Consider the following 13,161-nt stretch of genomic DNA (forward strand, 5'->3'; position numbering starts at 1 on the left):
TCTCTGTCTCTCTGTCTCTCTCTCTCTGTCTCTCTCTGTCTCTCTCTCTCTCTCTCTCTCTGTCTCTCTCTCTCTCTCTCTCTCTCTCTCTCTCTCTCTCTCTCTCTCTGTCCATCTCCCTCTCTCTCTCTCTCTCTCTCTCTGTCTCTCTCTCTATTTTCCTGTCTCTCTCTCTATTTCCCATCTCTCTCTCTCTATCTCTATTGCTCTATATCTCTCTCCAGCCCACCATAATTTCCACTCCTCCCTCCTCCCCCGACTCTCCCTCGGTGTCTCTTAAGTTTCGTAGGATGCAGCTTTGACAACACTCTTTCTCACGCTCCCTATCTTCTCCGATTCTTCTCTTTTCTCCATGGAATTATTGGATCGGATGTGGATTTTTTTGCTCCATGAAAACAGACCAATGCATGCAAGGCATTGGGAAAGTATTCAGACCCCTTGACTTTTTGCACATTTTGTTACATTACAGCCTAACTCTAAAATGGATTAAATTGTCTTCTTTCCTCATCAATCAATACACAATACCCCCATGACGACAAAGTTAAAAAAAAAACAGAAAGATTACATTTACTTTTTTATTTATTTTATTTAACCAGGTAGGCTACTTGAGAACAAGTTCTCATTTGCAACTGCGACCTGGCCAAGATAAAGCATAGCAGTGTGAACAGACAACACAGAGTTACACATGGAGTAAACAATTAACAAGTCAATAACACAGTAGAAAAAAAGAGAGTCTATATACATTGTGTGCAAAAGGCATGAGGAGGTAGGCGAATAATTACAATTTTGCAGATTAACACTGGAGTGATAAATGATCAGATAGTCATGTACAGGTAGAGATATTGGTGTGCAAAATAGCAGAAAAGTAAATAAATAAAAACAGTATGGGGATGAGGTAGGTAAAATTGGGTGGGCTATTTACCGATAGACTATGTACAGCTGCAGCGATCGGTTAGCTGCTCAGATAGCAGATGTTTGAAGTTGGTGAGGGAGATAAAAGTCTCCAACTTCAGCGATTTTTGCAATTAGTTCCAGTCACAGGCAGCAGAGAACTGGATGGAAAGCTTGGATGCCAAATGAGGTGTTGGCTTTAGGGATGATCAGTGAGATACACCTGCTGGAGCGTGCTACGGGTGGGTGTTGCCATCGTGACCAGTGAACTGAGATAAGGCGGAGCTTTACCTAGCATGGACTTGTAGATGACCTGGAGCCAATGGGTCTGGCGACGAATATGTAGCGAGGGCCAGCCGACTAGAGCATACAGGTCTCAGTGATGGGTGGTATAAGGTGCTTTAGTGACAAAACGGATGGCACTGTGATAAACTGCATCCAGTTTGCTGAGTAGAGTGTTGGAAGCTATTTTGTAGATGACATCGCCGAAGTCGAGGATCGGTAGGATAGTCAGTTTTACTAGGGTGAGTTTGGCGGCGTGAGTGAAGGAGGCTTTGTTGCGGAATAGAAAGCCGACTCTAGATTTGATTTTCGATTGGAGATGTTTGATGTGGGTCTGGAAGGAGAGGTTACAGTCTAACCAGACACCTAGGTATTTGTAGTTGTCCACGTATTCTAAGTCAGAGCCGTCCAGAGTAGTGATGTTGGACAGGCGGGCAGGTGCAGGCAGCGATCAGTTGAAGAGCATGCATTTAGTTTCACTTGTATTTAAGAGCAATTGGAGGCCACGGAAGGAGAGTTGTATGGCATTGAAGCTTGCCTGGAGGGTTGTTAACACAGTGTCCAAAGAAGGGCCAGAAGTATACAGAATGGTGTCGTCTGCGTAGAGGTGGATCAGAGACTCACCAGCAGCAAGAGCGACATCATTGATGTATACAGAGAAGAGAGTCGGTCCAAGAATTGAACCCTGTGGCACCCCCATAGAGACTGCCAGAGATCCGGACAGCAGACCCTCCGATTTGACACACTGAACTCTATCAGAGAAGTAGTTGGTGAACCAGGCGAGGTAATCATTTGAGAAACCAAGGAACCTGACTCAATTACACCAGCTCTGTCAGGAGGAATGGGCAAAATTCTCCCAATTTATTGTGGGAAGCTTGTGGAAGGCTACCCAAAACGTTAGACCCAAGTTAAACAATTTAAAGGCAATGTTACCAAATACTAATTGAGTGTATGTAAACTTCTGACCCACTGGGAATATGATGAAAGAAATAAAAGCTAAAATAAATCATTCTCTCTATTATTATTCTGACATTTCACATTCTTAAAATAAAGTGGTGATCCTAACTGACCTAAGACAGGGAATTTTTACTAGGATTAAACGTCAGGAATTGTGAAAAACTGAGTTTAAATGTATTTGGCTAAGGTGTATGTAAAACTTTCGACTTCAACTGTAGTAACCAAAAAAAAAAGTTAAACAAATCAAAATATATTTTATATTTGAGATTCTTCACCTCATTCACTCTCTCACCCTTTGCCTTGATGACAGCTTTGCACACTTTTGCATTCTTTGGTTTTTAGTAAATTATTTAAAATAAAAAGCAGAAATATTACATTTAAAGTTGAAGTCAGAAGTTTCGCCAAATACATTTAAACTCAGTTTTTCAAAATTCCTCATGCTCTGTCAGGTTGGATGGGGAGCGTCGCTGCACAGCTTTTTTGAGGTTTCTCCAGAGATGTTCGATCCCGTTCATGTCCGGGCCACTCAAGGACATTCAGAGACTTGTCCCTAAGCTACTCTTGCGTTGTCTTGGCTGTGTGCTTAGGGTTGTTGTCCTGTTGGAAGGTGAACCTTTGCCCCAGTCTGAGGTCCTGAGGTCCTTTGCTCCATTCATATTTACCTCTATCTTGATTAGTCTTCGAGTCCCTGCCGCTGAAAAACATCCCCACTGCATGACGCTGCCACCACCATGCTTCACCGTAGGGATGGTGCCATGTTTCCTCAAAACGTGACGCTTGGCATTCAGGACAAATAGTTAAATATTGGTTTCATCAGACCAGAGAATCTTGTTTCTCATGGTCTGAGAGTCTTTAGGTGCCTTTTGGTAAACTCCAAGCAGTCTGTCATATACCTTTACTGAGGAGTGGCTTCCATCTGGCCACTCTACCATAAAGGCCTGATTGGTGGAGTGCTGCAGAGATGGTTGTTCTTCTGGAAGTTTCTCCCATCTCCATAGAGGAACTCTGGAGCTCTGTCCGAGTGACCATCGGGTTCTTAGTCACCTCCCTGACCAAGGCCCTTCTCCCCCGATTGCCCAGTTTGGCCGGGCGGCCAGCTCTAGGAAGAGTCTTGTTGGCTCCAAACCTCTTCCATTTAAGAATGATGGAGGCCACTGTGTTCTTGGAGACCTTCAATGCTGCAGACATTTCTTTACATCCTTCCTCAGATCTGGGTCTCGACACAATCCTGTCTCTGAGCGCTACGCACAATTCCTTCGAATTCATGGCTTCATTTTTACTCTGACATGCACTATGAACTGTGGGACCTTATAGAGACAGGTGTGTGCCTTTCCAAATCATGTCCAATCAATTGAATTGAACACAGGTGGACTCCAATCAAGTTGTAGAAACATCTCAAGGATGATCAATGGAAACAGGATGCACCTGAGCTCAATTTCGAGTCTACATTTACATTTACATTTAAGTCATTTAGCAGACGCTCTTATCCAGCAAAGGGTCTGAATACTTCTGTAAATAAGCTATTTCTGTTTTTATTTTTAATTGATGTTTTCACTTTGTCATGATGGGGTACTGTGACTAGGTATGTGATGAGGTATGTGTTTTATGGAAATCCATTTCAGAATAAGGGTGTAACGTAAGAAAATGTGGAAAAAGTCTGAATTCTTTCAGAATATATAATGTATAATAATAATGTATTATAATTTATCAATGCCTCTCTAGGGTTTATGACCTCGATGCGGCCAGCATCTGGTCCAGGTACAAAATGTCTTTTCAACCCTTTTCTACCAACAAATCATGTCACTAGTTCATTTCAGCTGCCATTTTGAAAACAAACTGCATTATGGTGACTCAGGCTTTACGACTTTACGACTGTAATTTGATCCCTTTTACTAAAAATCATCTCATTTCAATAACCATGGAAACCATGTGTTTGGTGTATTTGTTACCATCCCTCTAACATCATCTGACCTGATAGCCAGTCAATCACGAAAGCCAGTGCATCTAACATAGCAGGGATGAGAGGACAAATGGAGGGAGGGGAGGAAGTGTGGGAGGGAGGAAGAGTGGGGTGAGGGACAATGTTAAAGGACCCTGAGACCGAGGGGGGGGGGAGTCATCTGGTCAAGGGGGAAGAATGGAAGAAGAGGAAAAAGCGAAAGGGGTAAAAACCAAAACCCTACAAGAGGTGCTGTCGATATTACAACCAAAACCCTACAGGAGGTGTTGTCGATATTACAACCAAAACCCTACAGGAGGTGTGGTCGACAATACAGCCAAAACCCTACAGGAGGTGCTGTCGACAATACAGCTCCATCAGCCTTACAGAGGAGTCCTGACACACACACATACACACACACACACACACACACACACACACACACACACACACACACACACACACACACAAGCATGCTCACCAGTGGAGGCTGCTGAGGGGAGGACAGTTCATAATAATGGCCGATATGGAGTGAATGGAATGACACCAAACACATGGTGTATTTGTTCCCATCCCTCTAGTTCCACTCCAGTCTTTTCCGAGAGCCAGTCCTCCCCAATTAATTAAGGTGCCACCAATCTCCTGTGTGGCACACGCACACATCACAGGAGGTTGGTGGCACCTTAATTGGGGAGGACGGGCTCTCGGTAATGACTGGAGTGGAATCAGTGGAATGGTATCAGCAACATCAAACACATGGTTTCCATGGTTTCCATGGGTTTGGTGACATCCCATTCACTCCATTTCGGCCATTATTATGAGCAGTTCCCCCCTCAGCAGCTTCCTGTGGGACACATACTGTATGTATGCATAAACACACACACACACACACACACACACACACACACACACACACTGTTAGTGTAAACAAATCTGCTCACACACATATTCATGAGTCTACTAATGACGTGACGGCGACACGCTAATCTAACATGGTTTTACTGAGCATGGCTGTGACTCTGGAAATAAAGGGACAGTAATCTGTGTAACACATGTAGAGCTCCGGAACTCAGGGGACAGTAATTTTTGTTACACATGTAGAACAAAGAGAGTTTCCACTAGCTTCTATAGCCACAAAGTCAGATTCCACAGCCACAAAGTCAAAATTGGAGAAAAAAAATATATATGCTTTTTGCTAATACTTTAAGGTGAGGGTTAGGTTTTAAAATCACATTTTAAGAAGATAAATTGTAGAAAAGGGCGTGATTTATGACTTTGTAGCTAGTGATTACCAACAAAGAGGCTAGATAATGTTGCTACATGAAACCAGATGGGGTACAAATTGGAATTGTGCTCGGGGAATTTCCCCGGGGCCACACATATCTCACTAATGAGAAAGAATAACCTATATTCAATATGGGAAATATGACATTTGCATGCAGGGAATTCATTTGACATGTTTAACCAACTGCCAAAAATGAAATGGATGGATATGAATGGTATACCTGGCTGCTCCCGTCAGAATAATTATTGCTCCACTCTTCAATTATCTGCCCAGAACCATCCTACTGTATCTTGATTGGTGTATATTTCCATCAATATAATCTCAGCTCTTTTTTTGAAATCCCTTCACGTGCACGCCCTTTTCTTCAGACCCCGCCTTGGGTCCATTCATCTCGGTTGAGATATGGGTGTTGCCCCTGTCAATCAAACTCCTTCTCGTCGTAGGCTCTCTCACTGCTCCTCCGCTTCCTGGCCTCGCTGCACCCCGTTCTGACAGCTACTAGTACCGCTTTCTCGAAGACAACTGGTGCGTAGAGAATCCTCGTTGTGGAAGATTAAGAAATAGCCTTTTTTTTGTTGGCGGATTTATTCATTGTCCTACTTCGAAAGTTGTTTATCGGACGAGAGACGGATGGTTTTGGAAGTCGTTCTGAGGGATACGAAAGTGTAAAGGAAGGTTTTCTTTTTCTTTTTTTAGACCCTAACGCAGTAACATAAAGAGACATATCTACTGTTCATGGCTGCTGGGGAAGGTGCCCAGCTGCCGGCAACAATAGCGGCCAGCCGGTGCGTGGAGAAGTCGCTCGAGGAAGCTACCGGGAGCGGTGCTCTGAACTTGTCGAACCGTAAATTGAAAGAGTTTCCCCGAACCGCCCGGAACTATGACTTGTCCGATATTACGACAGCCGGTGAGTTGTGTTTTGTCTCTGTTTTGGTGTAGATAAATGTTTTTTTTTTTAAATTTAGTTGACAATTCATAGGATGTGGAGCTAACCGTGGACAGTCTTTTGTTAGTGTTGTTGTCACCTGCTTGTGTTGTAAGTATCTCGAACTAACAAGCCAACGTTAGCACCACATCCGTGATGAAAATACACAAATAAAACAAGTTAAAAGTGTAACGTTACGAGAGGTTCCTTGACACTATCTTAAGATGTTGGACTACCAATTCAGCCACAACTTCTTCAACGAATTTGTTTTGTTTGTTTATTCTTTCAATTACGGAGATGTACTTTAAAATGTGTTTTATTCGAGTTTACATTCTTGTTCTTCTGGGTCATTGGTTGTCAAGTTTAAGCAAATTTCCCCTTTCGCTTCCTGTATGATGAAAGGAGTTGCTTGCTGGTTATAATGGTTGTGTATGAGCTTGACGAAATGTCAGTATTGTATCTCCTGCTTGAGGTTCCCTTCTTTCATTTAGTTAATTCACAACACTATCACAATGGATTGAAAGGTAATTTGAAAGATGACAATAACATTGTAAAAGTTTTAATAGTGCCTAAAATGCCCGTAAGGTTGATTTTGACAGTGCGATCTAAAGGAGAACTAACTCGTTTCTCGGCGTTGTTGAAAGAAGATTACCCAATCCAGGTTGAAGCCTGAAATCAATCTTATCTACCCAGTGTTTTGAAACAACGCTCCCCTCTGCTGCTTTCTGCACTCTCTGGTAATTATAACCATCTGCTCAAAGGACCTAGACCTTATACAGTGAGGAGAGACATTGGACACACACACATACATACATGCATAAATACACACACACACCCAGCTGCCATCTGTAATCCAACAACGGTAATGGATACTGTAGGGATGAATGTATCCAAGGCCTTAGATAACAACATTATCTTGATGTGCGCTTGTTTATACAAAGCGTAGCTCCATATTATAAACTAAGAACTAAAGGCAAGCCGATTTTTTAAATATAAACATTGACCTATGTTATTAATGGTGTCCAATGTTAGCTCTTCATTGTAACCACCTCCTAATGAAAGCTGGTTATGCATTTTAATAATGCAGTTTTTCGTCAGATGCATGTTTGTGGCAAAGTCTCTCCCAACTCCGTAATACGTCTGTCCTGTTTCTGGCATCCAATTCAGTGACTTCATTTTTCGGGGTGGTTGCTATGATTACAGTGTCATTCCCCTTTTTTTTGAATTGGTCATAATTAACACGTTTACTCCAGACACCGACGATGTGGCTCATACCTGGTCGTTTAGATAATGGTACTCTTTCAGTTTGAATAAGGTGCTTGCTTTGGCACACCACGCCCCTCTCCTCTAATCTGTCTGGATGCGCTATGACACAGCATCCCTGTGTGCTGATGTACAGGGAAAGCTTGAGGCTGCAACTTTTTATTTCAGACTGTTTTTGCTACTGTGTTCATGAGAGATTTAGGCCGGCTCGCTATAGTTGTCAGTGGTGAAATAGACGTGTGTGTGTGTGCTGGTTAGTGGGACAGGTTGGGTTTTGACACTCAGGTATGGTCTTACCCCGACTGTGGAGAAAATGTCTTAACTGTAAAATGAAGTGCCTATTTTACATCACCAGACTTAACACGTCAACGGGGGAGTCCTCGAGAAACAGAAAGGCTGTAATCTTCATCGTGGATCTCCGACGCCCTGTGACGATGACGAAGTCAGGGAGACTTTTACATCTGTAACAGAGAGTCAGGACAGAGGCCTCCTTCGTGGTCCTATTCCAAATGGACAACTGTAACAGAGAGTCAGGACAGAGGCCTCCTTCGTGGTCCTATTCCAAATGGACAACTGTAACAGAGAGTCAGGACAGAGGCCTCCTTCGTGGTCCTATTCCAAACTACTCTTCAGAATACATGGCATCTGAAAGTAGCCTGATTTGATAAGGGATTACTAAAGTTCCCGAGCTAGTGCTATGGATTGAAGAGTGCTGAATTGGGGACAAGGTCCCAAACAGGTCCTAGGGTGTTTATGATAACAGTGATGGTCTCCCTCTCTGTTATCCCCCCCCCCCCGAGCAACTTCCCTTCAGGAAGTTCAGGGGTTCAGTCCCCGCCCCCTCCTCTTCCTTACACAAGTGCACATGCTCTTTGGCTCCTGTAGGAAGGATAGTGTTCTAGCAAGCCAGCGAGCAGAGCAGGCCCATCCAGGAGAACAAACCCCAGCTGTGTGTACCTCTCTCTGGGTGCAACCCTCTCCCTGCACCCCTCCCGAATAAGACTCCAAAATAATACTGATCTAGACACAGATTTCAGTAGCCGGTGTTGTGCAGTGGCATTTTAATAATTTTTGACGGCGGGGGTTTGGGGCCGCCCAAGCTGACATTGTCTAGCAATAACCCAGACATAATTAAGGCCTATGAAAAACTGAACCTAGCTTGCAGGGGACCGTGAGCCCCTCAGCCTCCTAAATCTGAACAGACATTGAAAACTGCTCACAGCCTAACCCAAATTCTGAACCTAGCTTGCAGGGGACAGTGAGCCCCTCAGCCTCCGTTCAAATCAAATGTTATTTTGTCACATGCTTCATAAACAGTAGGTATAGACTAACAGTGAAATGCTTCATAAACAGTAGGTATAGACTAACAGTGAAATGCTTCATAAACAGTAGGTATAGACTAACAGTGAAATGCTTCATAAACAGTAGGTATAGACTAACAGTGAAATGCTTCATAAACAGTAGGTATAGACTAACAGTGAAATGCTTCATAAACAGTAGGTATAGACTAACAGTGAAATGCTTCATAAACAGTAGGTATAGACTAAGGACATTTGAAAAATAACATGAGGAATAATAACAATAACTCAAATAAATAAATACACAATGAGGAGCGATAACTTGGCAATATACACAGGGTACCAGTACCGAGTCGATGTGCAGGTGTACGAGGTATTTGGTGTAGATATGTACATGAGGGTAGCATTAAAGTGACTAGGCAACAGGATAGATGATAGACAGTAACAGCAGTATTTGATGAATCAAAGGAGTTAGTTCTGGTAGCGATTGGGGTTGAACTATTTTAGCAGTCCAGTAGCAACAGTAGTAGGCTAATGTTGTTTCAGGGAGCGCGTGACGAGTTGAAAAATAGTTGTTGCTGGGACCTCTGTTACACTATCGTAGGAGCTCTTTTGGGGGAGGGAGGGGGGGGGGGGAGAACCCTTGCAGCTGAGAGATGCATTAATTAAAGGAAGGGGGATGGGAGGAAGGGATGGGCGGAGAGGGGGAGGGAGTCCCTTTGATGGAGTAGGCTGCTTGCATTGTCGTGGTGTGTTCCTTTAAAGGGGTTTTACTTGAGCGGGAACCCTTTCTCTCGCTCTCTTGAGCCCCCAACCCCCCTCTCTTTGTCTGAGTCATGGTTTTAACCTGGTTCTCCCAGAGGTTTTCATCTGTATCCCTCGTGCTCTCTCTGTTAGTCTCTCTCCCCGTGCTGTCTCTTTCTATCCCTTGGGCTCTCACGTTCGATCACGTTCGATCTATCTCGTTCCTCTCCTTCCCCCATTCCATCTCTATGGGATCAATAAAGAGCACTGTGTCTGTCCTGTAATGTGTTGTCTCTGTCCCATATATATATATATATTTTTTGCTCCTATCCAGAGCGACTCAGTCAGTTCATTCCACTAGGTAGATAACAGTAAAAACATTTTTATGTAACAGTTACTGCGACTGTTGTTTTGGAATATTCTTCCAATGTTCCTTTCTCGGTGTCGGGTTATGACATCTCACACACAGAAGAGATGGCATGAGTTTTAATGGAGCGCATATGCTCAAGATCAGTCAAGTCTAGTGTGTGTGTGTGTGTGTTCAGGTTTAGCCGCTCGGTTGGGTGGAGCCTGTCGTCATGGGAACCGTGCCCGCACTGAGGAGGTGTACTGGCAAGAGGAACGTTCCAGAACATTTAAAGAAAGAAAAGAAAACAGTTTGAATCCTCTTTGTCCCTTCCCTGCTCACAAACAGCTGTTTTTAAAAGGTGAGCTGCGTTCAGGGGCCGGTGTTTTGACCCGGTAAACGGGCCTTTTGGAGGTTGCTATTGAAGAGATTGTTGACTCTTACAAATATATGTGCTCAGGTTGTCAGCTCATGACTAATGGTGATTCACCACAACACTGAAAACAACTAAGCTAGGCTATAGGCCTATAGGAACATTGATCTGTGTGTGTGTGCACAGTATTAACCTCATTCTCTTCTGTTGTCCAAGGTGAGCTATGACTCACTAGTTTTGATTGAACTCAATAGATATTCATTGATCCGTCCACACAAAAGGTGAAAACCCCATTTGAAATCTGCCCAACGTCCGTCCACCCAGTTCCTTGCGTCTCGGTCACAGGAATGACACTGCAGAGAGAGAACTGTGTCCACCTAGCCTTTCTGTCATTTTGTTGAAAGAAATTAAACGGTCACTTAGCCCAAGTGGCCCAACCTGTCTTTCACCTGCCTCCTAACTTGTTTCCTTGGGCTTGTTCATGAAACTGTTTTACCACCGGTTTCCATGGAGAAGCTTTGGAATGAAAGGGGATACATTCCAAATGGAACCCTATTCTCTATATAGTGCACTACTTTAGAACAGAGTCCTATTCCCTATATAGTGGTACTACTTTAGAACAGAGTCCCATTCCCTATATAGTACACTACTTTAGAACAGAGTCCTATGGAACCCTATTCCCTATATAGTACACTACTTTAGACCAGGGCCCTATTCCCTATATAGTGGTACTACTTTAGACCAGGGCCCTATTCCCTATATAGTACACTACTTTAGAACAGAGTCCTATTCCCTATATAGTACACTACTTTAGAACAGAGTCCTATTCCCTATATAGTACACTACTTTAGAACAGAGTCCTATTCCCTATATAGTACACTACTTTAGACCAGGGCCCTATTCCCTATATAGTGGTACTACTTTAGACCAGGGCCCTATTCCCTATATCTATATATATTTATAGATATGTTTTTTTTAGACCAGGGTCCCTATTCTTACTAGTGGTACTACTATAGAACAGTGGGTTAACTGCCTATTCCCTATATCTATATATATTTATAGATATGTTTTTTCAACCTTTTTATTTAACCAGGCAAGTCAGTTGAGAATCAAGGCTCTTACTGTCAAGGCTACCTGCCGCCCTACACTCTAACCAGTGGGTTAACTGCCTGTTCGGGGGCATAACGACAGATTTGTACCTTGTCAGCTCGGGGGATTCGATCTTGCAACCTTTCGGTTACTAGTCCAACGCTCTAATCACTAGGCTACCTGCCGCCCCTACACTCTAACCACTAGGCTACCTGCCGCCCCTACACTCTAACCACTAGGCTACCTGCCGCCCCTACACTCTAACCACTAGGCTACCTGCCGCCCCTACACTCTAACCGCTAGACTACCTGCCGCCCCTACACTCTAACCCCTAGGGTACCTGCCGCCCCTACACTCTAACCACTAGGCTCCCTGCCGCCCCTACACTCTAACCACTAGACTACCTGCCTCCCCTACACTCTAACCACTAGGCTACCTGCCGCCCCTACACTCTAACCACTAGGCTACCTGCCGCCCTACACTCTAACCACTAGGTTACCTGCCGCCCCTGCACTCTAACCACTAGGCTACCTGCCGCCCCTACACTCTAACCACTAGGCTACCTGCCGCCCCTACACTCTAACCACTAGGCTACCTGCCGCCCCTGCACTCTAACCACTAGGCTACCTGCCGCCCCTACACTCTAACCACTAGGCTACCTGCCGCCCCTACACTCTAACCACTAGGCTACCTGCCGCCCCTGCACTCTAACCACTAGGCTACCCTGCCGCCCCTACACTCTAACCACTAGGCTACCTACCGCCCCTACACTCTAACCACTAGGCTACCTGCCGCCCCTACACTCTAACCACTAGGCTCCCTGCCGCCCCTACACTCTAACCACTAGGCTACCTGCCGCCCCTACACTCTAACCACTAGGCTACCTGCAGAAGCTGTATCGTTATTGTTACAGTAGCTTTAATGGGGTTGTTGTGCTAGACCTGATGACACTGATTTTAAACATGTGTGTTTGAACAGTTCCACTGTGTCTGTGCTGTAGAAGAGGGGAACTTCTGTGACCCGTTTCAGGAAGCTACATGTACAGTTGAAGTCGGACATTTACATACACTTAGGTTGGAGTCATTACAACACATTTTTCAACCACACCACAAATGTCTTGTTAACAAACTATAGTTTTGCCAAGTCGGTTAGGACATCTACTTTGTGCATGACACAAGTCATTTTTCCAACAATTGTTTACAGACAGATTATTTCACTTATAATTCACTGTATCACAATTCCAGGTGGTCAGAAGTTTACATACACTAAATTGACTGTGCCTTTAAACAGCTTGGAAAATTCCAGAAAATTATGTCATGGCTTTAGAAGCTTCTGATAGGCTAATTGTCATCATTTGAGTCAATTGGAGGTGTACCTGTGAAATCATTTCAAGGCCTACCTTCAAACTCAGCGCCTCTTTGCTTGACATCATGGGAAAATCAAAAGAATTCAGCCAAGACCTCAGAGAACAGAATTGTAGACCTCTACAAGTCTGGTTCATCCTTGGGAGCAATTTCCAAACGCCTGAAGGTACCACGTTCATCTGTATAAACACCATGGGACCACACAGCCGTCATACTACTCAGGAAGGAGACGCGTTCTGTCTCCTAGAGAGGAACGTATTTAGTGCAAAAAGTGCAAATCCATCCCAAAATAACAGCAAAGGACCTTGTGAAGATGCTGGAGGCTTGCAAGCCAAAGAACACCATCCCAACCGTGAAGCATGGGGGTGGCAGCATCATGTTGTGGGGGTGCTTTGCTGCAGGAAG

The 13,161-nt window shown here is 44.2% G+C and overlaps 1 protein-coding gene and 1 pseudogene across 4 annotated transcripts in view; one reads left to right on the top strand and one right to left on the bottom strand.

Moving 5' to 3' along the window:
- LOC135572722 (octapeptide-repeat protein T2-like) overlaps positions 1-2,786 on the bottom strand; it is a 6,141-nt pseudogene extending 3,355 nt beyond the window's left edge.
- Positions 2,787-5,802: 3,016 nt separating this feature from the next.
- The window catches only part of lrch4 (leucine-rich repeats and calponin homology (CH) domain containing 4), a 63,332-nt gene continuing 55,973 nt past the window's right edge, over positions 5,803-13,161 (top strand). For 2 of the 4 annotated variants that reach the window (XM_065021980.1, XM_065021979.1), the window contains exon 1: positions 5,803-6,261. In XM_065021980.1, the coding sequence (XP_064878052.1) occupies positions 6,090-6,261 (172 nt within the window). In that variant the 5' untranslated portion in view covers positions 5,803-6,089. Of the gene's footprint in view, positions 6,262-9,571; positions 10,292-13,161 lie in introns of those variants that run through there. The other 2 variants (XM_065021981.1, XM_065021982.1) reach the window with 2 other exon arrangements.

The sequence above is a fragment of the Oncorhynchus nerka genome, linkage group LG8, assembly GCF_034236695.1.
Source record: "Oncorhynchus nerka isolate Pitt River linkage group LG8, Oner_Uvic_2.0, whole genome shotgun sequence".
NCBI classification, from domain to species: domain Eukaryota; kingdom Metazoa; phylum Chordata; class Actinopteri; order Salmoniformes; family Salmonidae; genus Oncorhynchus; species Oncorhynchus nerka.